Raw genomic sequence first — 27,686 nt, 5'->3', positions numbered from 1 at the left:
CACGACCGCATATCACCCGCAGGCTAACGGACTCTGTGAACGTTTTCATAGGTCAATGAAGGCTGCCCTGCGTGCCAGCCTCAAAGACAGCAACTGGGTCGACAAGCTCCCATGGGTGTTGCTGGGCATCAGGACTGCGCCAAAGGAGGACCTTCAGTCCTCATCCGCGGAGCTTGTTTATGGACAGCCACTGCGGGTACCGGGGGAGTTTGTCCCTAGTGCCACGGTTCCCTGGTCTGCTACTTTCCAGCGGTCTACTCTACTGGACAATGCAAGGCTTTTCGCACCTGTCCCTACTTCACGTCACGGCCTCCCTCAGTCACACATCCCCTCTGGACTTCAGACGGCTGACTACGTTTTCATTCGCCACGATGCTCACAGGGGACCGCTACGTCCGCCCTATGAGGGCCCATTCCGGGTCCTGGAGACGGGGGACAAACATTTTGTGGTGGACAGAGGCGGCAAACCGGAGCGACTTTCTATCGACCGCCTCAAACCGGCTCATTTGGACGTAGCCAGGCCCATCAACCTGGCCCAGCCCCCACGCCGCGGACGGCCTCCTGCTCTGCCTCCACCCCTTGCTCCTAAACCTCCTACACTCCATGCCCCACACCCGGGTCTTGACGGGACACCGGCTGCAGTGAGGTTTCCTCAACCTCCAGTACAGCGCAGCCGTTGTGGTCGGTTGATACGCCCACCTCCCCGTTGACAGTTTGGTTCTTCGGATACAGTGAATTCTGGGGGGACGTGTGTAGTGACTGTGACATACATAATTCACCTTTGGGTTAAATGTAGTTCTATACATTGTTGGTGATAAATGCAGTACTTTGTTCTTAGCGTTTTTTCCTCATAACTGTTCAGGGATCGTGGTCCCTTTAAATGTTCTGTATGGGTGATGACGTAGGACGCTTGTCAGCGCCATTGGTTGGCTGTTAGTTTTGTCATACGAAATAAACGACACACGTATTTGTGTGCTCAAAGTGAGAAGTTGTCTCTTGCTAGTTACTGCAATTTCCACAGTATATTATATAAATCAAAATGAAAAACAATTACACAACATTAGGAGGAACAAAACTTACATGATTGAACTGGAAACAATGTTTCTCAATCAGGACTCCAATAAGTGTTGCAGGAGGTGCTTGAATAAAACCATGCTTCCCTCTTCCAAACAACTGACTTCTTCTATACTCCCATCCTTTTAAATACCAGAGGTTCTAACGCTCATGAGCCCCCCTAGTGGTGAGTATGATATCACAGTAACAGCTAATACTGTTACACAACAATGTAGAGATTGCAGCATCTTTTTTTAATATTTGATGAGTAGATTCTTTGAAAAACCGCCATTGAACTGTGCCTGATTGGCGAAGCAGTCAATCAGTGAAATGTGCAGAACAGATAGTTTGGATCCTTCCACCTCAACGTTATAGTGTTTAAAAGAGCTAATCTTTGAGAGTATAAAAGTCAGTATAGGCCAGCCTATATAGTAATGAATCAACACCGAACTTACTTCAACTGGACAATAACACTATTTTCTTAGAGCTGCTGTACAGCCAAAACAAACTGTGTTGCATTATTTTCCTGTTATCACTGTAAAGCTGCTTTGAAACAATCTCTATTGAAAAAGTGCTATATAAATAAAGGTGATTTTACAATGTTTTATTTTAGTTTTTTTTACAAAATGTAAAGATACAGTAGCAATATTACATTTTTACAACTACAAAAAGTTTAATATTTACAAATCTGTAGCAAAAGTAGTTAAAATGCCGTTGTGTTGCAGTCGCAGCGGTCAGTTAGAAGTGCAAATGCGAGTAATAAATGCAAAAAATTAAGCTTGAAGTGGAAACAGTCTGAAAACAGGTAAAAGCCAGGAATGACACTCAACGATCAGTCTTCTTATATGGGACTTTCAACCACTCCATAGTTGTTTCATCTCCCACCTTGCTGGTGCCAGTCCAGATCCCATATTTAAGGACAGAAAAAGAGGGAGATAGAAGAAACACACACAACGCTTCCTCAAAGTGAAGTGTATTTTCCCCAAAACAGTAGAGTCAAAGAAAGACTTTCAATTCACAATTCAAAGTATGAACAATATTCTTCTTATTATTCATCATTCTTGGTAAAGAATTATTTTATTTTAATCACTTACTAAAATCACTCCATATAGCAGTGGTTCCTGGAGTAAGTCATGAGAATATTTAGGAGCTCCATACACACACAGAATGATAATTTAGGTCTTGACGCCCAATTTCAATTTGTTGACTAAATCGGATTTTTTGACGACCTTACATCTTTTAAAAGGATCCCATATCCGATATATGCATTTACACAATACACTTGGCGAAACAACCCAAGGTAGACATGCTGAATGGGAATGTAATACTGCTTTTTATTACCAATATTTTGTTGTGATATTGACCACCTCGTACTTGCTTTTTAATAGATTGTGTTGGCCATAATGGAAATGATCCGGCTGCGTCTGTGTTCTTTAATTTGTGTGTCGTCAGTAGATCATAAGCTCAGAATTGGCGCTCACTCCCATTGGCACTTTTTATGTGGAAATGGGCTCTCACACTAATTTGTCCTGTTTAGTAAATCTGGCCCTTGAGTGGAATATATGCTATTAAAGTGTTTACATGCCTGTTTATTGCATTTAAAATCAGCACACACAAAAAATATATTGCCACAGTTATGGTTACTACAATTATGAGCTTAATAGTATCACTTTGATCAAAGCATTGTGTTTGCATGAGGTAAAGTTTAATAACAGTTTTGCTTTATATTCGCATTATGAAGGTGCGTGTAAATGTAGTCATTGTTTCTTCGCAAAAACTAACTTTACGTGAAAACCTGATCCAATATCCAACATTGTCACTAAATGTGGCAAAAAACGAAAGAGCTGGTGGTGGACTTCAGGAAGAAGAAGAGAGCGGAACTGACTCCTTTGATGATTCAGGGGAATGCTGTGGAAAGGGTGAGCAGTTTTAAATTTCTTGGGATCAACATCACCAATAATCTCACCTGGGACCTACACAAGTGTTTACCGGGCCTCGACCAGTATTTTCAGTCTTACAAGCCACAGGAACTGCGAAGCATTTTTATAAAAACGCTTGCGCTCTTTTAGAGAAGAGTGTTGCGGCGGCAAACACACACAGCTTAGAGCAGTGAAAAAGGATACTTTGTCGCCGGATAGCGTGGCAGGGAAGCGTAGCTGAAGGCGGCAAAGACGACCGGCTTCTTCAGGTGCTTTCCTCTGCTTGCTAATCGCTTGTTTCCACGGCGGCGGCTTCTCTCAGGATTCAGGATGCATAGAGTTTCGCTGAAGAGATGAAAAATCAGGGGAGCAGCCCTCGAGCCCTTCCTTATATACGCTAAGCTACGCCCATTCTGGCGGGCTCTGACGCGTGAGGGCGCTAGACAGCCGCTCTAGGTCTGCTTGGTGCTGCACTGCGTTGACAATAAATACAAAAATTAAGGATAATTTTTTGGCTTCATATCTCGAGAAAAGATGACTTTACCCGTAGCATAAGCAATTTACGCAATACGAGAGAACCTCTCATAAGAAAACTTAAAATTACCATATATATTCTACAGGTCTGTATGTTCTGTACAGTTCTTCATGTTGTCATTAGATTGTTTTTTTCATCCACTTTTTTATCAAAATTTGGGATATTGCATAAAAACCAAACAAAAATAGCCATTTTCAAGTTTTAATGTTATTTAATAATAGTCTTGTACATATATCTAAGTCTTACTCGTCAGATGACTGCGATCTTTACAGTTTGCTCATTCTGGACTTTTTCATTAAGACTTTACTGAAAAGCTGACTTTTGACTATCTGTAAGGTTAATTTTCTCTAAGATACCTGAAATACCTAGGCTCATCGTTGCATTAATGAAAATGTCTTCAATGTCAATCAAAAAATGTGAATCACTAAATCAATTAAGCCAAATGGGAAGAAAAATCACAACTGGAAAACAAATGTTACTAATACATTGACAATGATATTGTGTAAAATGCCTATTTCTGTTCATCTCAAGACCTTTGTTAATGGTTTCATTCATGAATAACAGAAACAAAGATATGTTGGTTTATAAATGTTTTATTCATTTACTGCCATTAATGCCACAATACATAACACGTTTTCAGAAAGCTTTAACTGCAGTTAAACCGGCTCGTTGGTTCTTTCTGAGTCAGACGTGGGCTGTGCGCCAACTCTGCCTGCAGATTGTTTTGTTAATTTCGATTCTTTGGTTTTATAACCGGTTTGGATGGGAAATGCGGAGCAGTAGGCAGTATATCCTGTATGTCCCTTACTGGCTAACGTATTTCATGATGGCACCTGAATATGGAGCATCTTCCACCGTTTATGCATGTGTAAATGTACAATTTTTCCTACAGGAATACTTGGAATTGATGGTGGTGGTAAATATTCATGAAAAAGGACACGTTTGTGAACGGGCAACACAGATTTTTATAATGAACTAAAAACGTTACAAACTGGACCTTTAAAATTGTGCCTGCTACAGTACCTTTTAGGAGTCATAAGAATAATGAGGGTGAGTTATAAGGATGAATGATGATGTGTGAATATTCATTTAAATGCTACATGTTAACATACGGTGGGTTTTAGCCTAATAATAGGCCCAAAGTGTAGTATTTTGGTTTGATTTGGTCCTGATTTATATGTAATGTTATTGCTCAACATGTTATTGAGTCACGTTTGATGAGGACGCAACATTGCATTTGAAAAAGCTGGATCTGAAGATGAATTCAAACATTTTATCATGATTTCAGACATTTGTTTTTTGTATGATAGAGTAGAGAAGCTGAATGAGTGAAACTCTTGCCACATGGAGAGCAGTGATACGGTTTCTCTCCGGTGTGATTCCGCTCATGTGATTTCAGAGATGATAACTGACTGAATCTCTTCTCACAGTTTGAACACTTATAAGGTTTTTCTCCAGTGTGGATCCTATCATGTGATTTCAGAGATGATAACTGACTGAATCTCTTCTCACAGTTTGAACACTTATAAGGTTTTTCTCCAGTGTGGATCCTATCATGTGTTTTCAGAGTTGATAACTGAGTGAATCTCGTTACAGTGTGAACACTCATAAGGTTCCCTTTCGAGAGGTTCCTCCTATTGCGTAAGCTTACGCTATGGGAAAACTCCTTTTCTCGAGAAATATTGAAGTCTTTATGTAAAACGCATTGCAGCTGCACAGCATACAGCAATGAGCGAGGCAGCTCGGTCATTGGCTGTGCTGCGGCAACTTGCACGAACCAATGACGGGGCGACTCTGAACCCGCTTCCAATGAGCGTGCTTCGCGCCCACGCGCGTCAGAGCCCGCCGAGATGGGCGTGGCCAAGGGCTATATAATGGGCGCCCCGTCGTCTGAGTTCTTCAGATTTAATCTCCTTCAGCAAAGAACCTTCTCTTCGCTGGATCCTCCGGATTTGTTGGAGTCTTTTCGCCGCCGCCGTCGACAAGCCTACAGCAGGACTGCTTCGAGGACGCCGGCGCCTTCAGCCGCCTTCGATCGCCCTTCTGCTAAGCCATCCGGCGCGCACCATCTATATCCTTTTTCAAAGCTATCAGTGTTCGCCCCCGCGACACTTTTTCTAAAAGAGTCAAATTTCTCAAGGCGTTGTTTCAAATGCCTTCCTGCGCCTCGTGTCGAGGCCCTCTTCAGGACGGGGATCGTCACATCATCTGCGCCCGCTGCTTGGGACCGGACCACGCAGAGGCTGCCCTTACTCGAGGCGGATGTCCCGAGTGTGACGCCCTGGGCCTCACCGAGCTGCGCGCTCGCTTCGCCGTTTTCACCGCGAAAGAGCCCACCTCTTCCGTGCTGCCATCTCCTCTAGTCGAGCCGCGAAAGAAAAAACGCCGCTCACAGAGGCCGCCGGAGCACGCGGTTTGCAGTGATGTCACGCCGGGCCAATCCCCGCGTGCTTCACCACCACCCGAAGACTCCCCGCCGCCAGTCCAGTTCACACAGGCGGACCAGCACCCCTCCAGCGGAGCGATGGGGCTCGTCTCGTTTGGCGCGTCAGGGGATGACGATGATAAGGATGACAGTTTTTCCTGTGATGCTGCATCCGACGATTGGCCGGGCTCGTCCTTCGACCCCGCGCCATCGACATTAGCGGGCACGAGCGCGGGCTCCAGCATGGACTCTGAGATCGTCCGCATTCTCTCTAAGGCCGTGGAAGACCTCGGGCTCGATTGGTCTTCCCCGGAAGAACCCGCCCGCAGCCGACTGGACGAGTGGTTCCTGCAGGGGCGCCGACAGGCCCCTCGACAAAGACCCTCCCCCTTCTTCACGGAAGTTCACGACGAACTCACGAAGTCGTGGAAAGCCCCGCACTCCGCTCGCCTGAAGCCTTCTTTTTCTTTGTCGCTCTCCTCTGTGGACGGCGCAAAAGAAAGAGGTTATGAGGGGACTCCGCCCCTCGAGGAAGCTGTGGCCAATCATCTGTGTCCACCCTCCAACGCTGGATGGAAAGCTAAAGCTTCTCATCCCTCGAAGCCTTGCCGATCTACTTCAGCTCTCGCCGGTCGCGCATACGCCGCCGCCGGCCAAGCTGCATCAGCGCTTCACTCTATGGCTGTCCTCCAGGTATTTCAAGCCAAACTTCTCCGCAGTATGGACGAGTCTGGACCCGATCCTGAGGCATTTAAGGACCTACGCAGCGCCACTGACATAGCGCTGCGAGCTACAAAAGCCACCGCCCAATCCATCGGCCGTGCTATGGCTAACCTGACTGTCCTTGAGCGCCATCTGTGGCTGACGCTAACAGAAATGAAGGATGCAGATAAGGCGTCATTTCTCGACGCGCCTATCTCCCAAAGCGGCCTGTTTGGACCAGCGGTGAAGGAGTTCGCCGAGCGCTTCACCGAAGCCCGTAAGGACTCACAGGCTATGCGTCACTTCCTGCCCAAGCGATCTAGCTCATCGCAGAGCCGCCAACGGCCGCCTCAGCAGCAGCGAGCTAAGACGGCGCCCCCCGTTTCTCAGCCCAAACCTGAAACGGATTTTCGACGCCGCTCGCGCTCCGCCAACAGGAAACAGCCGCCCGAGCGACGGGGACCTCGGCCCAGGATTGTGCTGAACCCAGAGCCTCGTAAGTCCTCCTAGCTACAGGGAGAAAAAGGGAGAGCGCGTGTCTCGCAAGAGCCGGACCGTTCTCTCCAAAACGTTTAAAGCATTACCCAGTCCCCTTACAGGCGGCTGGAAATGTCTATACAGCAGCCAATGTGCCAGCCACACAGCTCGCCCACCTGCAAACAAACGCCGTTTTTACGGCGACACACAGAAATCAGATAAAGAGCTATTTTCTGCCTGTGTCATTAAAGGGTCACGTGTCCACACCAAGGTGCGCATTCCCACGTATCATAACTGTAAACTCAGTGCCAAATGTTTTCCCAGCTCAGGCTGGACGCCCCATAAATGTAGATTGTGTGCCAACTGTTACGTATGCACCACTACACACAAGCACTGTTCCCACAGTTATAAACACTTCCCCAGTAAAAGCGGGAAGTTGTATAAGAGTAGCGCGTGTGCCCGCTGTTATGCACGCACCCCATCTCACAAACACTGTTTATATGGCCAAAAACCTCCCGCCACGAGCGGGAAGTTTTATGAAAGTGGCGCGCGTGCCTACCACAGTCTATGCACCCCCACCCATAAGCACTATACACACAGTGTTAAACATTTCCCCATCTCACTCTGTGAGTGTTACAGCGAGCGTGCCTGTAATCTCACACGCACCCCTGCACTCGGCATTCAACAAAGCTGCTCAGCGCGCGCCCGCGCCGCTGACAGCTGTGAGCTCGGTATTTACACAGAACGATTCGCTGGCGGGAGCCATACGTCACTGCGACACGCCCCCGGCCAGCATTCAGCCCATATCTGTGCGAGCGAAAGCTTGGGAAAATATCCCCGACATGCCGAAATGGGTTTTGAACATAATAAAACACGGTTACTCGCTCCAATTCGCTCGCAGACCGCCCCGCTTCACAGCAGTGGTAGAGACGAAAGTGAGAAAAGATGTTTCACATGTTCTACGCACCGAGATGCTCAAACTGATAGAGAAAGGCGCTATAGAAACAGTGCCCCCCTCTATGAGCGAGGCAGGTTTTTACAGCCGCTATTTTCTCGTCCCGAAAAAGGATGGCGGTCTCCGCCCCATCCTAGATCTCAGACATCTGAACAAAGCTTTAATGATTCGCTCGTTCAGAATGTTAACAACCAAGCATATCCTCGCGCAAGTTCGCCCGGAGGATTGGTTTCTGTCAGTGGATCTGAAAGACGCTTACTTTCACATTCCAATAGCGCCTCATCACAGGCCATTTCTGAGATTCGCTTTCGAGGGACAGTCATACCAGTACACAGTACTACCATTCGGCCTGTCACTGGCACCCCGTACATTTACGAAATGTATGGATGCAGCACTTTCCCCCCTGAGACAGCGGGGAGTGCGAATACTGAATTATCTCGACGATTGGCTAATCCTAGCACAATCAGAGAGCCAGTTAGTGACACACAGGTCTTGGATTATCAGTCATCTAGAGTGCCTGGGTCTAAAAATCAATTTTGCAAAGAGCATGCTATCCCCCAGCCAGAATATTTCTTTTCTGGGAATAGTGCTAGACTCAATGCAGATGACGGCGCGCCTCTCATCAGAGCGCGCGCTCACTATCCGGCGCCTTGCAACATCGTTCAGAGCGGGTGCGCGCGCCCCCGTCAAGCGATTTCAGAGGATGCTCGGTCTCATGGCCTCAGCATCAGCTGTACTCCAGCTAGGATTGTTGCACATGCGTCCTCTCCAACGCTGGCTCAAAAGCCGTGTCCCCACTCACGCGTGGCGCTCAGGCCACTTTTTAATCAGAGCAAATCACGGCTGCATAAAAGCCCTGACGCCCTGGAAAGCTGTCGACTGGTATCAGTCCGGTGTGGGTTTGGGCGTGAACACAAGGAGAAAAATGATCACGACAGATGCCTCCAAAATAGGCTGGGGGGCCCTTTACGAGGGCAGGCCTGTCTCCGGCTTGTGGTCAAACCCGGAGAAGCGCCTACATATAAACTGTCTGGAATTGAAAGCGGTCGCTTTGGCTCTCAGAGCCCTGCTCCCGTACCTGAAGGACGAGCACGTTCTAGTCCGAACGGACAACATGACGGTAGTCTCGCACATAAATCGTCAGGGTGGACTCAGATCGAGCTCCCTGCACTCGATGGCCAGGGAGCTCCTCCTATGGTCCCAGCGCAACCTGCGCTCACTGAGAGCAGCGCATGTGCCAGGCGTTCTGAACCAGGGAGCGGACATGCTGTCCAGAGACAAAGTTCTCCCAGGAGAATGGTCTCTCCACCCCCTGACGATTCAGTGGTTATGGCAAACCTTTGGCAGAGCAGAGGTCGACCTCTTTGCCTCCAAGGAAAATGCGCACTGCCCTCTCTTCTTTTCAAAGAGCACAGACGCGCTCGCCCAAGTCTGGCCGAGCCGCCCGCTGTATGCCTTCCCTCCGGTCGCGATGCTACCTCAGGTCATCAGTCGGATCAGGGAGGAGAAATGTGCAGTGCTCCTGGTAGCCCCACTCTGGAAGAACCAGACGTGGTTTCCAGAACTGATGCAGATGATGCAATCTGCCCCATGGCCGATTCCACTGAGGCTAGATCTCCTCAGGCAGGCCAACGGGATGATCCTCCATCCCCGCCCCGATCTGTGGGCCCTCCATGCGTGGCCCCTCAACGGATTCCCGGGAACCTCCCCAGTGGAGTGTTGAGAACCATCACTGAGGCGCGAGCGCCCTCTACGAGGCGCTTATATCCCCAGAAATGGAAGGTGTTCAGTGACTGGTGTAAACCCAGGAACCTGAACCCTGAGACATGTGAAGTACCGAGTGTGCTCGTTTTCTTACAAGAGCTGTTGGAGGCAGGCCGCACCCCCTCCACGCTCAAAGTATATGTGGCTGCCATAGCGGCATCACATGAACCGGTCGAAGGACGCACACTAGGGAAAAACTACCTAGTTGTTCGTTTCCTGAGGGGCGCCAGGAGGATGAATCCCCCACGCCCCCCCTCGGTGCCGATTTGGGACCTGGCCACGGTCCTGGACGCACTTAAGCGTGCCCCGTTCGAACCCCTCCGAACTGTGCACCTTAAACAGCTCTCGCTCAAAACTGCTCTCTTGCTGGCTCTCGCCTCGGTCAAGAGAGTGGGCGATCTGCACGCGCTGTCTTCAAGCGCTAACTGCCTGGAGTTTGGACCTAACGACAGCAGGGTTGTCCTCAGGCCAAAACACGGGTATATTCCTAAGGTGCTCTCTACTCCTTTCAGGGCACAGGTGATATCTTTGGCCGCGCTATCGTCCCCAGCAGACGAAAGTGACGCTAATTTACTCTGCCCGGTCAGGGCACTCAGAGTATATTTGGAACGCTCTGCCCTGTTCAGACAGACAGAGCAGTTGTTCGTATGCTTTGGCGGCCGCACTAAAGGTCTGGCTGTGTCAAAGCAAAGAATATCGCGCTGGATAGTTGATGCTATAGCGCTGGCTTATGAAGCCAAGGGCCTTCAGTGCCCCTTGGGCATCAGAGCTCACTCTACGAGAGGCATGGCCTCCTCGTGGGCGTGGTCGAGTGGGATACCCATTCAAGATATTTGTGCGGCTGCAGGCTGGGCCTCACCGTCCACATTTATCAGGTTTTATAACCTACAGGTCCCCTCATTGCATTCTAACATACTGTCGGTCTAACCATCATAGGCTGGGGTGTGTACATGCTGAGCATTGTCTCCTCCCTCATTGAATCACATCTTGAAACTGATGTGGAGGATTTTTCATACATGATAGTACATGAAAATGTGCTTGTGTGTGTCTCTGGACGCCCTTCGGGCCGTTCCACGTTGTCCTTTATAAAACCCGCCTTCGGCTGGCTCGTTGGATAATTACTTTGCTCAAAGGCTCAGGCTCCGGCCTCCGGCTTAATAGAAGCGAAGTCAGCACGCACGGCGTTTTACATGGCGTTCCCATAGCGTAAGCTTACGCAATAGGAGGAACCTCTCGAAAGGGAACGACTCGGTTACTAACGTAACCTCGGTTCCCTGAGAGGAGGGAACGAGTATTGCGTAATCTGCCGTGCTTGTGCTTGGTCAGTTTGCTTCAGTCGAATTGAACCTAAAGAACTCAGACGACGGGGCGCCCAATATATAGCCCTTGGCCACGCCCATCTCGGCGGGCTCTGACGCGCGTGGGCGCGAAGCACGCTCATTGGAAGCGGGTTCAGAGTCGCCCCGTCATTGGTTCGTGCAAGTTGCCGCAGCACAGCCAATGACCGAGCTGCCTCGCTCATTGCTGTATGCTGTGCAGCTGCAATGTGTTTTACATAAAGACTTCAATATTTCTCGAGAAAAGGAGTTTTCCCATAGCGTAAGCTTACGCAATACTCGTTCCCTCCTCTCAGGGAACCGAGGTTACGTTAGTAACCGAGTCGTTTTTCTCCAGTGTGGATCCGCTCATGTTGTTTCAGAGAAGTTAACTGAGTGAATCTCTTGTCACAGTGTGAACACTTATAAGGTTTTTCTCTAGTGTGAATTTTCTGGTGCAGTTTCAGTTCAACATTTGTAATAAAGGTCTTTCCACAATCAAAGCACATATAATTCTTCACACCAATGTGTATTTTCTGGTGTACATTTAAATGACTCAGATGACTAAAACTCTTTCCACACAAAGAACACATGTAAGGCTTCTCCTTTGTATGAACTCTCAGGTGGCACTTCAGGCCATCTGTCCTAAGAAAGGTTTTACCACACTGATCACAGTTATATGGTCTTTCTCCTGAATGAGAACGCAGATGTGTTTTAAAAGCGCTTGCTTGTCTGAAACTCTTCCCACACTGATCACATGTGAAAGGTTTCTCTCCGGTGTGAATTCTCATGTGAAGTTTAAAACGTTTGTTAACTTTTTTTAGTCTAGGGGGAGGGTCACCCAACTTTTGTATTCATGAAAACAGCTAAATTTCAAAGTGGCTTGTTTGATGCATATTTTTGCCATGTAGCTCTCTCGGTCTCGGCCCCCCATCGCTATCAGATGGGTCTGACCCAACAAAAATCCAGTTTGGCACTGTTTGACAGTGCGCGCGGCGCGCACTTCAGTACGCGCTCAGAAAAAGTGCATTACAGAACGCCAATGAAATGTTTACCCGGCAAAGCTTTAAAGCACGAGTTTTACAGTATTGGGACTGAGGCGCCAGAACTGCAGCACGATACTACCATATTTAGTTTCCATTCTTATTGTGTTTCCACAACAATGTTAGTGAGTAAATCTACTGAAATTGCCACCATAACAGTGGAGTGTGATGTGTTAGACGTAGGGCTACCACATTTGTAAATTACTATTAGTATTATTTGAAGTTAACATAATAAAATACGTAGGCCTGGACCTACACTAAAAAAAACTAGTTGAGGATAAATTCTTTAAAATTGGGCAATTCCAACGTTATGGACGTGACATTTGCAGTCAAAACTTGAAATATAAATTATCAGAAAATGCATTTAATACTGAAACATCTGTTTATATTCATACTCCCTTAATAAAGGAGTCCAGACATTAGAAAAATATCAGTCAAAATATCAGTCTACACATTTATACACGTTTTATATTTAATATGAGGGAAATACACATGTGATGTGATGTGACAAAAAATCCTTAACTTTTAGGTGGCAAAATATTTTTTAGTAATTCTATGAACTACGCTGCGCAAAACAAAAGTAATACTACCCACCGGATGAAGAAGGGTCGGCCTCTACATAACATAAAATATTCTTTTTATTTTATTTTTAGTGTTCGCATTTATGAGGGGGGGAAAAATGTTACGGACGTGACAGTTCTCCGTTACGGTCCGGACATGACGGCTCTGAAAGCGACTTTAAAACTTTCACAGAGACCTCAAACAGAAAGCACAAGCCTTTCTTTAAAGTGAATTTCGTTTTTTATTAATTGTATCTTAATTTTAATCAATGTTTCATCAACCAATTGCCTGGATTTAATAAATAAGAAGTAAATATAGTAGAAAATAGATCGTTATGACACGGAGGCACCGGCGCGTGAACTGGACTCTCGTCTAATAAATCAACCGAAACTCAGCGTATAGCCTAAGGTGAGAAAGCTTGAAATTTCAACTTTTTAACAGAACAATTCAAAACGAAAGAAAACAGACTACAGACTGCTCTCTGCTTATGTAATCCGTATGAAATGTGCATTTCTCTCTGGCGCGTTCACTACTGCGAAGATCGCGAGTCAGCATCGTCACCTTTATATTTGCAGCCGACAATGACAAAGACTTGTTTATTAATAAATAGGGCTGTCACTTTACGTTCGAAAATCGATTGCACAATCGATCGGACCAACCAACACAAGATTCGAAAATGAAAATAGGGAATCGATTTAAAAGCTCTTTTTTTTTTTTTTTTTTTACCAAAAAGATTATTTTAGGTGGACAGATCAATACAATACACAGAACATGTAGGATGTTGGAAAATAACAATGTCTTTTCTGTTAACCAAATGCTTTTTAATATTCGCTATTACTTCAATGCAAGTGAACAAGCGCACCGTTGTTTGTTGCTTAGTGACGCGGGTGTTCAAGTAAGCCAGAAATGCGCAGATTCTGCGCAATATACTGTATTTAATATATCATGATGACTCACGAGTAAAATATTTGCGCTAAATCCGCGCAGATTTGGCTACACGAACTTCCCCAGCAATGCGAGTAAATAGAAACACGCCAAATTGGCTCGTGATTTGACAGCGTTACCCACCAAAGTTCATTTTTACCCGCATTTGGCGGGTTGGAGGGTGTTAATTTCAATCCCTGAATGCTGCACTCCTGTTTGTCATTGTGCATGAAACTTCACGCCAATAAATCATCGGAAATATTGCTGACTTGTGCGTCTCAAGCGCCCTCTTTACGTTCGTCCGCCTGTTAGTTGTTCGTGGATTTGCCTATATTTGGTTGGAAAATGGAAACGTCTTTAGACATGTGAAATCGATTTTACAATCGATTCAATGAACACTTATGTCTCAAAAATCGAACAGGATTTTTTCACAAAAGTGACAGCCCTATTAATAAACAATTAAAATGTCTCCTTGCTATATTTGACATATTCATAATCATTACTTTTGCCGGTTCTTTGTGGCAGCTTTAAGATACTTTATTGGCATCGCCACCCTTACATGTTAGGCTACATGAACGCGTCACCACTGCATCAGCACCGAAAACATGATTTTTTTTTTTTTATCAAAAATCGTGATACGAACCGAATTTTGGTCTATCGTTACAGCCCTAGTAAGATGAGAAAGCAGGAGTTTAGTCGTTTGTCATGGTTGTAAAAAAAACAATGGCTATCTAAACATCTTTGCCAAGCGCAAACCAGTACAGAAGTAATCAATAAATTATCGGGGAGGGTCATGCCTTTTTTCACAATCATTTTGGTTCTGCATCATAAATAAAGAATCAAAAATAAACACCAACCTCTTTGTTCTTCAGTTTCTTCATCTTTTATCCTGCAGTACTCTGGATCATTCATGTTCTCACTGTCCTCAATTCTTCTTCAGCATTTATTGGTGAACTGCAGTGGGAGGAGCTTCACTGAAGGGGAATCAGTGTGTGGTAGGAGGAGCAGGTCTGACAAAATCAAAAATAATCACATTTGTTTTCACAATTTTACACACTGTATGCATTTATGTTCATCGATCAAAATGCACATTTGTACAAGACATGTAGAAAAACATGAATAAATACCAGAATTAAAATAATCAAATATCAATAATCAAAAATAATTTTGATGTAAATGTAAGAAAATGTAAGAATATAAATACAGTAGGATAAACTAAACTAAAACTAACAGATTAATAAACAATAAATAACATATTTAGATAATTTTTTATTAATTGTTTTTTTAGTTTGTAGTCGTTTTTACATAAAACATGGTTTATTACAGACTATAACAAAATAAATTGTAGATTTCACAAGTGGTGATTATGCAGTTTGTCTCAGTCTGTTGACAGTGAAATGAGCTTTAAGTGTCAGTTTACAGGTGATTGAAGACATCAGCATAATGAATGAGCTGAAAACCATTAAACTATAGACATTCAAAATAGAGGCTTTTTAGCAGCTGTTAATAGTGACACTCCTGAAACAAGCTTTACAGATCAACAGCAGAGATTAACTAAATGTTCAGCAGAGATAAACTATGCTGAACTAAAAAAAAACTGATCAAATCAAATAAAACATCAGTAATAAAAAATTAATTACAAAAATACAAATGACACCCATCTTTGCAGTAGTTTTTTTCTGCTTCTTTTATAAATAACTAGCCTACCCCAACAGCGGGATAAGATATGTATTTGAACATAAATTTAATTAGATTTTCCAATAACTACATTAGCAATAAGGAAATTAGATAATTCATTTCTTACAAACTCTGTATGAAATATTTAGAAGTAACATAAAATGTGAAATGGGTATTCAATTTAATTTTAATGATGCAAAGTAGGGTAACTAAAGCATATTTTATGATTGTGTAAATATAAAAAGCACTGTAAACTCCCAATCTTATTTCAGAAGAGTGAGTCAATGCGGTGCAGATTATAGACAACTTCAGTAAACATAAAACTCTTACAACTTTTCACAAAACAAATCCATGCGTGCTCAGTGTTGTTTGCTAGTTTCAGCCCGACTAGCCTACGCTTAGATTGTTAAATCTGGATTTCAAAGTGCTGTGACACAAGCACTATAGCAGAGTATAGCACTATATTATATACCAGAGCGATTGTTCTGCCATGGCAGCTTGAAAAAAAAATTGTATAAGGAGTCTTTTCATTCCTCTTCTAATAAATCACCAATGTCTCTTATCATCTGCATTTTTCTGAGCCTTTTTTAGTTTTTATACACAGCAGTGAAGGAAAGTATTACAAATAAAAGTGTTACTGTTTTTCTTTAGTGTGGATCATTCATGTTTTCTAACTGACTGAAACTCGTCACAGTGTGAACACTTGTAAGGTTTTTCTCCAGTGTGGATGTAACCCATTAAAAGGATTTAACACCAAAAAATAAATAAAGTAGGAAAAATAATCTACTGAATCCGAGCTCACCAAATAGAGATAAATCACAACCTATATTAAAGGTGCTCTAAGCGATCCTGGGTGATGTCACTTCTTGTTGACGTTCGAACTATTGTCAAACAAAATGGAGGCTAGCTAGACCCTCCCTCCTCCTCATCCGCACACTAGTCTCAGCCTCAGACGTCACGCCCACGGAACGTTGGCTAAACGTCTGATGCATATGGTACACTTAACTGGAAACACTTCAGCAATGTCGAAGTCGTCATCTGATTGGTTGAATTTTATCGGATTTCCGGGGGGTGCGAGTGTCGCGTTTATTTTCGGTCCGCAGGGAAACAAAGCGCAGACGTGTGATTGCGGAAGAAAAACTAACGTTGTGTTTACATGAGTGACAATGAGCATTTATCAAGATCAGCTAAACGTAGGATTCTCAAAAGTATGCGAGGTTCACGGCATAGACTCTTGAAGTTTTCTTCTCCTTCTTTGATTTTCTATGCTGACTGACTTGTTGCACGCTGGTCTGTTGTTGTGGGGACATTTCCACGCACCGAAACGTGACGCTGAACGAAACGAACTGTAATTGGTTGTTTGACATGTCGGTCAAACGGCCTTATGGGCGGGCCTTGGCCAAAGAAAGCTGCTATGAATTCCAGACCTTCAGCCATCAGTCTGAAGGTCTGGCTACGCGAGACTATCCGCACACTAACCCCCCAAACCCTTCTTGTCGGTCATTGGCTGGAACAGTTTGTTATGTTTCGGGGAGCGGGTCGCTGCAGTTTGTTTTTGTTGCTGTTTGTGGAGCCTGGGCTGTCTACAGAGATCGCGTTTCTTTACAGTGTGTTCAGGGGACAGACAGCCAGCGGATAGTGAGGAGATGTTTGCTGTATGTGACAAAACATGTTTTGGCCTAAAAAACGCGTGACATCGCTTAGAGCACCTTTAATATCTGGACTTCCGGGTTTGGGGTCTCACACCTTGCAAAAAAAAAAAAAAAAAAAAGATTGAATAATCTTAAATGTGTGTCTGCACTTGTTTAAATGGTTGTCTACAGTACTAACTGGACAAATAAAAAATAATATATATTAGAGGTGTAACGATACACAATATTGACGGTTCGGCACGGTTTTGACGTCTCGGTTCGGTTTAGAAAGCTAAAATTGCTTTTTTTTATTTTTAAACAGTGGTTAACCGTTTAATGAAAAAATGGTCTTTGTTTTTAAATTAATTAAATTACAATAAACGTTTCACAAGGATTAAAAAAAATCTGCTAATGCTGTAAACTATATAGGTTTAAAACAGTGGTTTAATGAAAAAATTGTCTTTGTCTTTAAATTAATTAAATTACAATTAAACGTTTCACAAGGATTAAAAAAAATCTGCTAATGCTGTAAACTATATAGGGAGCCGCACATTACTATAACATAAAAGGTTGTAGCCTAGACTTTTAACCTAAATTCAGATGCTATTTATTTTTTAGATATAATAATCAACACATTGTATGAAAACATGTAAACTGAACACAAGGCAGTTTTTGCATTAACATATTAAGTAGGGATGCACGATATTGGATTTTGGCCGATATTCAATATACCGATATTTTCAAACTCATTTTGGCCGATACCGATATACACATTTTCCCCCTTATATATATTATATATATATATATATATATATATATATATATATATATATATATATATATATATATATATATATATATATATATATATATATATTCACATATATATATTCACACACATTTTGATTTTACTGAAGAGAAATCAAATAAAGTCTCTCTCCTGTACTACCTTTACATTATTACACTCATATGTTGTAGATAAGGCAATACAAAAGACAAGCAACATTTGATTCTACCACAAATATCATTTTTACAAATGTAGACAGACCTTCACAACTGAAAAATTGTAAAATTATTTCACTTAGAATAAATGAGGAGAATAAATGATATGCCTTTGCCACATTTTATTTTTAAGTTCAGACTTCAAACTTCAGTCCTTAGGAGTAGGGATGTGACGGTGAGGATATTATTTTCCCACTGGTTAATCGACGTGTGACAGCACCGGTATTCCGGTAATACCAGTATCACCGGCGGGGCTTTTAAATCACTCATTTAAAGGCAAACGTAAAAAATGCGCGCGTTTGCACGGGCATGCATAATGGTGCGGTCGTGCGGAGCAGCTGTTTTGTTGTTGTGCCTTGATTTGGCGCTAATTTGAAAACGAAACTATTTTTTTACATCGCTTAAGCTGGTGCGGCAGTGTGCCAATTCATCCTTCGCAGGGAGTTTGATACGATCCGTGATACGATCTCACAAATCAAAATCCACCATTTTTGTCCGACAAAGCAGTCAGGAGAGTTAGTGGATTAACGTCGGTGGATTTGAACTTGGCTTTAACTGAGGCAATCTTTCACGACACATTAAAGAGCCACAAAACGGTAGGCCTATTTATTGTTTAATTTTCTTTGACTAACCAAATTTGAAAGTTGAGACTTTGTTTCATATTAAAGGGTCACTTCACCCATTTGCATTAAGAGGTCCATTGTTAGACAACCAGTCATACTATTGAATGGTCATGCAACATTCTTTCATTTTTCCCTGAGACGAGAGAAATCCACTATTTACCTTTTTCACTTCCTCCTACAATTACGCAAAAATCGTCATTTGACGTCATTGTAGGAGGAAGTGTAAGAGGGGGGGATTTCTGTAAAGACTACAAGCACAAATTCCCACCCTTTCAAACCCGCCCATAGGGGGTTGTACCTAATGCGCTAACAGAGCTATCACAGATCAGCGGGTGGGACTTCACTTGCAGATACTGAAATCAATATCAGCCATCTTGTTTATAAGCTAAGATAACAAGCGCTGTGGAGATAGGAAGTTACGACAATGACGGAAGAAACTAAACATGATATGGAAGTAGAGGATTTTGAAATTCTGCTGCTCGAATCCACTGTTCGTGGCTATTTTTACGAGCCGCAATATAGTGAAGAGCAGCTGAGGCTGAAGGAGGAACAGGAGGCGGCTGCCTGTCGCGGACGAGGAGCCCGGACTGGCTCGAGCTGGGCGGACTGCTGGTGCCTGTGCTCTCGCTGTGCGCTACGGACACAGATAGTCTGCTGCAGAGAATTTCAACGATCGCAATTTCTCCTGGACGAAATCTCTGAATCAGACGAGCACACGGACGTTTGTGTTGTGATATGAACCATCCTAGTGTCGCACCGCATTCTGACTGAACATCCAGGTATCATGCAATAATTCACCATATAGAAAGAAATACAAACGAGGAGTAATTCGCTAATGAGTTTGCCAATGTAACTTAACGGGGTTCGTTGTTGTGGGAAGAAGGAGGCGGGAACCGGCGAACATTTAAACATTTTAATAGTAAAATAAGCAGATACAAAACAAAAGTATAAGCCAGCTGGCCACACACAACAGAAACAAAACATAAAATCAGGCCTGTTTCCTTTTGTGCTTCCGCTCCTCCGTGAGAGATATGAGAAAGCTGCACAGGTATCATTCATTATCACTCGCGCCGTCCTCTCACGTCCCTCGCCCTCGTCCTGCTCGCCACAGCCAACTAACTAGACATTTTATGTGAAATGAATTTCAAACTCATTTGGCAGCTAGCCTTGTAGACGGAAGAGTCATTTCTCTGATGTTTGCGCTGTTCTGGATTAGTGGGAGTGGCTTGCGGAGCTGTGCAACGTGGTGCATTGTGGGAGTTGTTGTCTTACATTCAAATGCGCCCTAAAGTTATTTTCTGTCTTTTCTCGGTCAAGAGGGCACCAAATTCAAAAATTCTTTTACATTTCGACTACATATATAACCCACTTTCAATAAAGATTAATGTTGAAATGGGTGAAGTGACCCTTTAAATATTAGGCTACCTGTTCAGTCCTGTCTGTCAGCGCGTTGTCAGTGTACTTATAGGCTACGTGAGTTGCACGTATAAAATGAAGTTAAGGAACAAACACGATTCATCAGGAAACGCCATATAGGTTGCTGAATTTCACTGCGCTTCATGAAAAGTTTTTCTTTTGCGTGAAGAAGCCGTTCGCCGGAGATGTGTTAAAGATAGCTGAGTGCACTCATGATTATTAGGCTACCGGTAGGCTATAATAATCCTCCTGGCTCCGAGTCTGAGTGAGTAATTTACTCTCTTACCTTTTATTGATTAACATTAATGACACTTTAAGACCAGCCGCTGCTGACAGATACGCGATCTGACACGCGTCCCATTTTCTCACAAATCAATACGTTAATTTAAGACTTTATTTAAATAATTTAAGACTGCTCTTAGTAAGACACTCGACAAAACGGACATTTTGGCATAATTTGTGTGTGTTATGGTTTGTTCAAGCCCGAAAGAGGACTCGATACTGACGCGCGTCTTTTCTTCCACACAGCTGGAAGTTTAAGTTGCTGGCACTCATACTACGTTCACGGTCGTCACGTGCGCATAGTAAATCCGCCACATATCGGCAAGGCTCATCGGCAGAAATATTAATATCGGCCGATGCCGATTATAATAGCCAGTCTAATACTGTGCTAGAGTTGTTGTCCCGTAGCTACTTGTTATGACACGCCAGGCAGCTAATGTTGAACTTGTTGTTACGTGCAAAGTAACTCCATAGGCATCGTCTTCGTTGCAATATTACCATCTTTATTGTCCTCCACATAACTGCACAACACACAAGGTCCACAAGCACGAAGATTCCCAGAACTTCACACGACAACAGCATTCATCAAACTCCGCCGTAGCGGTCAAAAACTTGTTTGCCCTTCCGGGTCAACACCTCCCTACTACCTGTTGACCCCTCACATATATACATGAGCCTACAGCACCATCTAGTGGCCCAAAATAAAAGATACACACATTTGGCTCCTACACACCGGCCCCTAATTGACATGATAAACAAACATGACAATTTTTTTTTTTTTTTTTTTTTAAACAATAACCATAAAGGAGATCAAATGAGTTCCTCACATGTGGCTTATACACAGTAATTAGACTCCATATACCATGCAAAGCTTAGAAATTGGTCTCTCAATAATATTGGATTTAGTTTTCAACTTCACAGATCTCACAAGGCCGTGACTATCTGGAAAAACTTCCACAACTTTTCCAAGAGGCCAAGATCCTCGAGGGGCAGATGGATCCATAATGGCCACAACATCTCCAACAGCAAGATTTTTCATCTTCCCGTTCCATTTCTGTCTTTCTTGAAGCAAGGGTAAATATTCTCGAACCCATCTCTTCCAGAAAAGGTCAGCCAGGTATTGAATCTGTTTCCATCGCCTCCTTCCATACTGATCCTCTGGCTTGAAAATCCCAGGAGGAAATGATGGCTTTCCTCTAAGCAGGAGCAGATGGTTTGGTGTTAAAGGCTCCAAGTCATTTGGATCGTCCGAGAGTTTTGTAATAGGACGATCATTCAAAATGGCTTCAGCTTCACACAACACTGTATTTAACCCATCATCATCCAGGGTTTGTTGACGCAGTACTGAGTTCAGCACCCTTCTCACCAATCGGATCATTCTCTCCCAAACACCACCAAAATGGGAGGCAGTAGGTGTATTAAAAGTCCAATTAATTTCTACCTGTGCCAAGAATGAATTTATTGTGTCCTGGTCCAGTTTGACAAGAGCTTCTTTCAGTTCTCTCTCAGCTCCAACAAAGTTTGTTCCATTGTCGGACCACAGATGTTTCACTTGTCCTCTTCGGCTGATGAATCGTCTTAACGCATTTATGCAGGAATCAGTGTCAAGAGTAGCTGCTACCTCCAAATGAATGGCTCGACTCGCCAGGCAGGTAAATATAACACCATATCTTCTGCAATATGTTCTTCCTCTTTTAATCTCAATTGGTCCAAAGTAATCAACCCCTGTGTTGGTAAAGGGGGGAAGGTCTGGGAGAATCCTTGCAGCAGGTAAGTCAGCCATTTTTTGCATTAAGAGACGCCCATTGTATCGCCTGCAGATACTGCACTGTCCAATAATCCTTCTCACAGCAGAATTTCCCTTTGTAATCCAAAACTTTCTTCTTACAGCCGACAGAGTGTGAGCTCGTCCAGAATGTCCAAGAGTTTGATGAAAGCATTTGATGATTAATTCAGAGATGTGTTGCTCCTTGGCCAGGATTATTGGATGCTTAGATTCCTCTGGCATTGCACTTCTGTGAAGTCTGCCTCCAACTCTCAAAAGCCCATCCTCCAAAACAGGATCTAACACATAGATGGAACTCTGACGGCTCACTCTGGTGTTCTGCGAGAGAGCTTCAATCTCAAACTTGAACCTTTGTTGCTGGCAGTACAAAATGATGAAGAACTCTGCACTCTGTAACTCTGCCGTGGACAGACTGCTGCTCTTTGGGTCATTAGTGGTCCTCTGGCGCCCTCTTGTGTTCATTTTGTGCACCACTGTATTTTTTTCTCACTGGAATGTCCAACTGTTTTCTACACCTACACTTCTCTTTCAACACACTCCTCAACCTCAAGTACCAGGCCACTGCCCTTTTAAGTCTCCTCCAGTCCGAAAAGTGCGCAATAAGCTGGTCTGAGGGAGTAGGAGTGTCAATGCTGATTGCGTAAACTGCAGCCTCCTTCCTAACCTCCTTGTCTCCAACATCCAAAGCCACCTCCAACACAATTTCAGGCCACTTTTCCTCTTCTTTCCGCAAAAATGCTGGTCCTTCTAACCACGCACTGGTTTTCAGGAAGTCTGATACCTTCAGTCCTCTAGACACATAATCAGCTGGGTTTTCCTTTGTGCTGATGTGTTTCCATTGAGCGGGCTCAGACAATTCTCTGATGGTTGCAACTCTGTTAGCCACAAATGTGTGAAAGCGCTGTCCTCATTATTAATATACTTCAACACAGATGTGCTATCAGTCCAGAACACAGAATTTTCCAGTCGTATGTTCAGCTCTGCCTTGACCATAGCATCGATTTTTACAGCTAGAACGGCTGCAGACAGCTCAAGCCGTGGGATGGTTAGGGTCTTCAGTGGTGTTACTCTGGCCTTGCCAAGGAGAAAGGCAACATGGATGATGTTTTCATGATTTGTCATACGAATGTACGTAGCAGTGCCATAGCCTGCTTCACTGGCGTCTGAAAAATTGTGTAATTGTGCATGCTTTATAGCTCCAAATCCGACAGGTTTTATGCACCGGTCCACACTAAATGCAGCCAGCAGAGTCAGCCCCTCCAGCCACCTTTTCCATTGGTGTAAAACGTCCTGAGGTAATGCATCATCCCAGCTGTAGCCTCTTTTACACAGTTCCTGCTGCATCATTTTTGCCTGCAATGTCACTGGCGCCAGGAACCCCAACGGGTCAAAAACAGAACTGTTGACGGACAACATTCCACGCCTGGTCAGGGCCTGATGTTTCAGATCCATCTTAAACTTGAAAGCATCACTTTCCACACACCACTGGAGACCCAGAGCTCTTTCCATTGGAAGCTTATCAATATCCAGATCTAACGTCTTTAAATCCTTAGCTCTTTGCTCTTCTGAGATGGCTTGCAGAACAACGCGACTATTGCTTATCCATTTTTCCAACGTGAAGCCTCCCCTTTCACACAGCGCAACGAGATCATTTATCATCTTGATTGCTTCCTTGTCTGTAGCTGAACTCTTTAGGCAATCATCAACATAAAAGTTGTGTCTAACAGTTTCTGTGACCTCTGCTGGAAATTCATTCTGATTGTCTTTGGCAGTTCTCTTTAAGGCATAGGCCGCACAGCTTGGAGATGAAACGGCTCCAAACTGTAGGCTCATGTATATATGTGAGGGGTCAACAGGTAGTAGGGAGGTGTTGACCCGGAAGGGCAAACAAGTTTTTGACAGTATAATAGCCAGTCTAATACTGTGCTAGAGTTGTTGTCCCGTAGCTACTTGTTATGACACGCCAGGCAGCTAATATTGAACTTGTTGTTACGTGCAAAGTAACTCCATAGGCATCGTCTTCGTTGCAATATTACCATCTTTATTGTCCTCCACATAACTGCACAACACACAAGGTCCACAAGCACGAAGATTCCCAGAACTTCACACGACAACAGCATTCATCAAACTCCGCCGTAGCGGTCAAAAACTTGTTTGCCCTTCCGGGTCAACACCTCCCTACTACCTGTTGACCCCTCACATATATACATGAGCCTACAGCACCATCTAGTGGCCCAAAATAAAAGATACACACATTTGGCTCCTACACCGATGATGATAATTTTAAGCTTATATCAGCCGATACCGATGTCGTGCCGATATCATCGTGCATCCCTAAACATAAGATATGTGTTTTAGAATGGATAGGCCTAGTGTTGTATACTTTGTTTTCAATTCGACTGTAATTGAACAGTAAAGTGAAAATCTGTTTTAGCTGTTTTTGCTTTTATTTATAGAGGATCGTACAGAGAGCGGACACGGACCTTGAGCTGGGACTCTGGTAGAGCAGTACATAAAGGCTGTTGCATTTTTTTGAGATACTAAGCTTTTTCTACTGTTACTGTACATTTTAAATATTAAATGGATTTCATCTTAGTTTTACTGTAATTGAACAAAAACTGTCTTTTAAATATTCCATTCAGATTTGTACTTTACTTTAACATTACGTTGAAAACACTGCAAGTTAAAGTTTGAGATGTAGAAAGTATTTTTAGACTTTTTTTTTGTTTTGTTTTCCAAAATAAAACTTGTTTTACAATCTTGAGCATGTGCTAACTCTTTATTAAATGTGTTTGTAATTAAGCCATTGCTGCCAGTCATTTGACATTAAAACATTTTTAGTGTAGGCTACAGTATGTACAGTTAATCACTAAATCAGTTAGCATTGTCATGACTCGTGTTCCAAATTCAAACTACGTTGTAATTGAATGCACAATTGTATTCTCCCTTGTTGAAAGGTAAGACAGTGAAACAACGTCACGATTGAGAGTGAGGAGTCACGTGCCGATTTGGGTTGAATTGGGCGGGGTCTGAGTCAGTCGGCCATGATGGTAGGAGACGCTATCGGTTGCCAGGGGCAACGCCTTCAGAACTTCACAGAGGCGCGACTAAACATTCCAGAAATAGCTTAGTATTTGTTTACATTTTAGCGATACGCCGCAGTTTCTTTGGAAGATAATATGGAGAAGGAAGAGAAATGAAAGAGGATTTTCGGGAGAGACTAAATAACAATGCTAGCCAGCTTTATTTAGAGAAACTACTTGTCAATAAACTGACAGCAGCAACAGCGAGCAAAGCATGATTTGATCAAAAGCAACACATTTCAGCACAGTTCGCCTTTTATTTAACACAAACGAACGAAATTAATACTCTGTTATTCAACTAGAATTGTTTAATTTGTTATAGATATATCTGTACCACGAAATGTTTTAAAAAGACACTTTTTTAATGACGTACGACTCGCATTGACAGAATGTCCGATCGGTTCGCTTAACGTTGCACGGCAGGTGCAAATGCACGTAACTTATCTGATTCATATCAGATTTATTTCCACATATGAATGAGGCCTGAAACATGACTGAACTCTCGCAGTTTAACGTTACAGTTTTTTTTTTTGTCTTGCACCCAGCCGCAGCAGAATTGTTCATAAGCTTCTAATGACTTAAAGCTTCTGAACTCTTGCATCGTGTATGCAGTAACGTTAAGGCACTGATACCATAAACCAGGTAATTGACTATGTCAGGGTATGTGAAAGCTGGTAAGTTAGTGCTTTGGGTCTTTCGTCCATTCGGTAGCGGGTCGTAGACCTACATCATGTTGTTGATGTCAAGTAGTTTCTCTAAATAACGCTGCTTGGTGTTGTTATTTAGTCTCTCCCGATAGAGCCCCTGCTTCCCCCTTCTTCATTTATTCCTAAGAAACTGTGCCTTATCGCAAAAATGCAAACAAATATCAAGCTGCTCTCTCTCTGTGTCGCTTTTTCTCTCGGTCTCACTGTCGAAGTAACCATGACAACGGATAGCGTATCCTCCCAAGATGGCGACGCCTTCCCACAATGCAACGCGGAGTGAGACGCGTGACGTCACATTCTCATTCTCAATAGCAACGTTGATTCCATTTGCAAAACCGAAGTATAATTCAACGTTGGTTCAACTTCGACATACAACCTTTATTCACCCATATTGAAAGAAGAGACCGTGAAACAAGCAACGTCGCGACATCAACGGTGAAACAACATCATCATGTCAACGGTGAAACAACGTCGCAAAATCAACGTTGATTCGATTTGCAAAATCGAAACATAATTCAATGTTGATTCAACCTTGGTCCCTGACATTGATTCACCGGTGAATCAACGTTAAAATGCCAGCTGGGTTATTATTCCTCAACTGCTGTTCTGTTGTTATCTCGGGACGCTAGTGCTAACGTTAGTGAATGAACGATGAACGAATCTTTGTTTTCTTCCTCGTGAAGGCAGAGTACCAGACAGTGGAATCCAGCGCGGTTCTCCCCTGCGCGAATCCAACACGATCACGGAGCGTTGAAACAATCCAAACTAATGCAATAAAACAGTTCAGACGTCAATTTGGGAAAATATTGACATCGATGGTTTAGATTAAGGATAGCCACACATGTGACTCACCGCAGAACCGATCACCGGTGATCAGCGCGAGATGCATGCCGGAAGAAATGTGTCCGTCCGAGTGTGGTCCGCCTTACTATGATGTCATGCTGACGTATGTCAAAAAACTATCGCGATCGCAACGCAGATGTGTCTGGTCTGGTCAAAATCTGGTCTTTACAGCAGAAATTATTTCTCACAAAGTGAAAGAAATCACATTTAAGCTCATACACAGGTCTATCCTGTTAAGAAGTTTATACAAAGATTCAAGTCTGACATTGAGCTAACATATATAGGCCGGACTATATATATGCAACCCCGTCATCTCGCAAGAGAGGAGGAGAACTCAAAAGGGCCACAACCACAGTGTGTTTCGTTGCAAAGATAACAAAGTTTATTGTACAATATTCACAAGGATCACATGGGGGTAATCAGAACTGGCAAAGAGAAAAACAAACAAAATTGTAACCGTTCCAGACAACAGGGTTCCCAATCCTATCCAATGGAAATTGCTCTGAAACTGTGTGCACACTCACAAGTTCACCAAACACAAATTCACTCCAACTTCCACAATTGTAAATTAAATCAAACCACTACACTCTATTCCCCAAACCTTAACGGAGTAAACCATATACAAGAAAATGGGAACCCCACCGTCAGTTGTAGGTCCAAAACAAACAAAACAACAAAACAAAACAAAAACAATTTCATAAATTAAATTAATCACTTTGCCACTTCCATACACCAGACTCAATTCAACATTAAAATGATCTCTTCAGACACCCATTAAGCCACCATGCTTTCACTAAAGTAAACGGCAATCATGCATCATCTGTAAATAAAACAAAGAATACAAATTGATGATTGCCCAATAAAATATTTACAAAGATTAAAAAACTTAAAACATAACACACAAATTACCATTATAAAATGAAGCTTAAAAACAAATCCCCTTATTCAATAATTCAATGAAGA

General features: G+C 43.4%; 4 protein-coding genes across 4 annotated transcripts in view; all 4 read right to left on the bottom strand.

Moving 5' to 3' along the window:
• Window positions 1-14,539, bottom strand: part of LOC130078192 (gastrula zinc finger protein XlCGF8.2DB-like) — a 47,747-nt gene extending 33,208 nt beyond the window's left edge. Inside the window, exon 1 of the mRNA XM_056243716.1 lies at window positions 14,531-14,539. The gene's annotated coding sequence lies outside the window, so the exon portion shown is untranslated. The remainder of the gene's footprint in view (window positions 1-14,530) is intronic.
• The window catches only part of LOC130078199 (gastrula zinc finger protein XlCGF57.1-like), a 110,003-nt gene extending 95,418 nt beyond the window's left edge, over window positions 1-14,585 (bottom strand). The window contains exon 1 of the mRNA XM_056243722.1: window positions 14,531-14,585. Within this exon, the coding sequence (XP_056099697.1) occupies window positions 14,531-14,585 (55 nt within the window). The remainder of the gene's footprint in view (window positions 1-14,530) is intronic.
• LOC130078207 (zinc finger protein 664-like) lies at window positions 4,783-11,936 on the bottom strand. The gene is made up of 2 exons (XM_056243732.1): window positions 11,519-11,936; window positions 4,783-5,063 (listed from the first exon to the last, which is right to left on the bottom strand). Exons 1-2 carry the CDS (start codon window positions 11,934-11,936, stop codon window positions 4,783-4,785), a joined length of 699 nt encoding a protein of 232 aa, XP_056099707.1.
• A 6,547-nt stretch (window positions 14,586-21,132) lies between the features above and the next one.
• Window positions 21,133-22,552, bottom strand: LOC130078198 (uncharacterized). Its single transcript, XM_056243721.1, has one exon. It carries the CDS (start codon window positions 22,550-22,552, stop codon window positions 21,152-21,154), a length of 1,401 nt encoding a protein of 466 aa, XP_056099696.1. The 3' UTR covers window positions 21,133-21,151.
• Between the last annotated feature and the right edge of the window lie 5,134 nt (window positions 22,553-27,686).

The sequence above is a fragment of the Rhinichthys klamathensis genome, unplaced genomic scaffold (genome assembly GCF_029890125.1).
Source record: "Rhinichthys klamathensis goyatoka isolate OS25496 unplaced genomic scaffold, OSU_Roscu_1.1 h1tg000830l_1, whole genome shotgun sequence".
In the NCBI taxonomy this organism is placed as follows: domain Eukaryota; kingdom Metazoa; phylum Chordata; class Actinopteri; order Cypriniformes; family Leuciscidae; genus Rhinichthys; species Rhinichthys klamathensis.
This window is presented reverse-complemented; position numbering and strand designations above follow the sequence as displayed.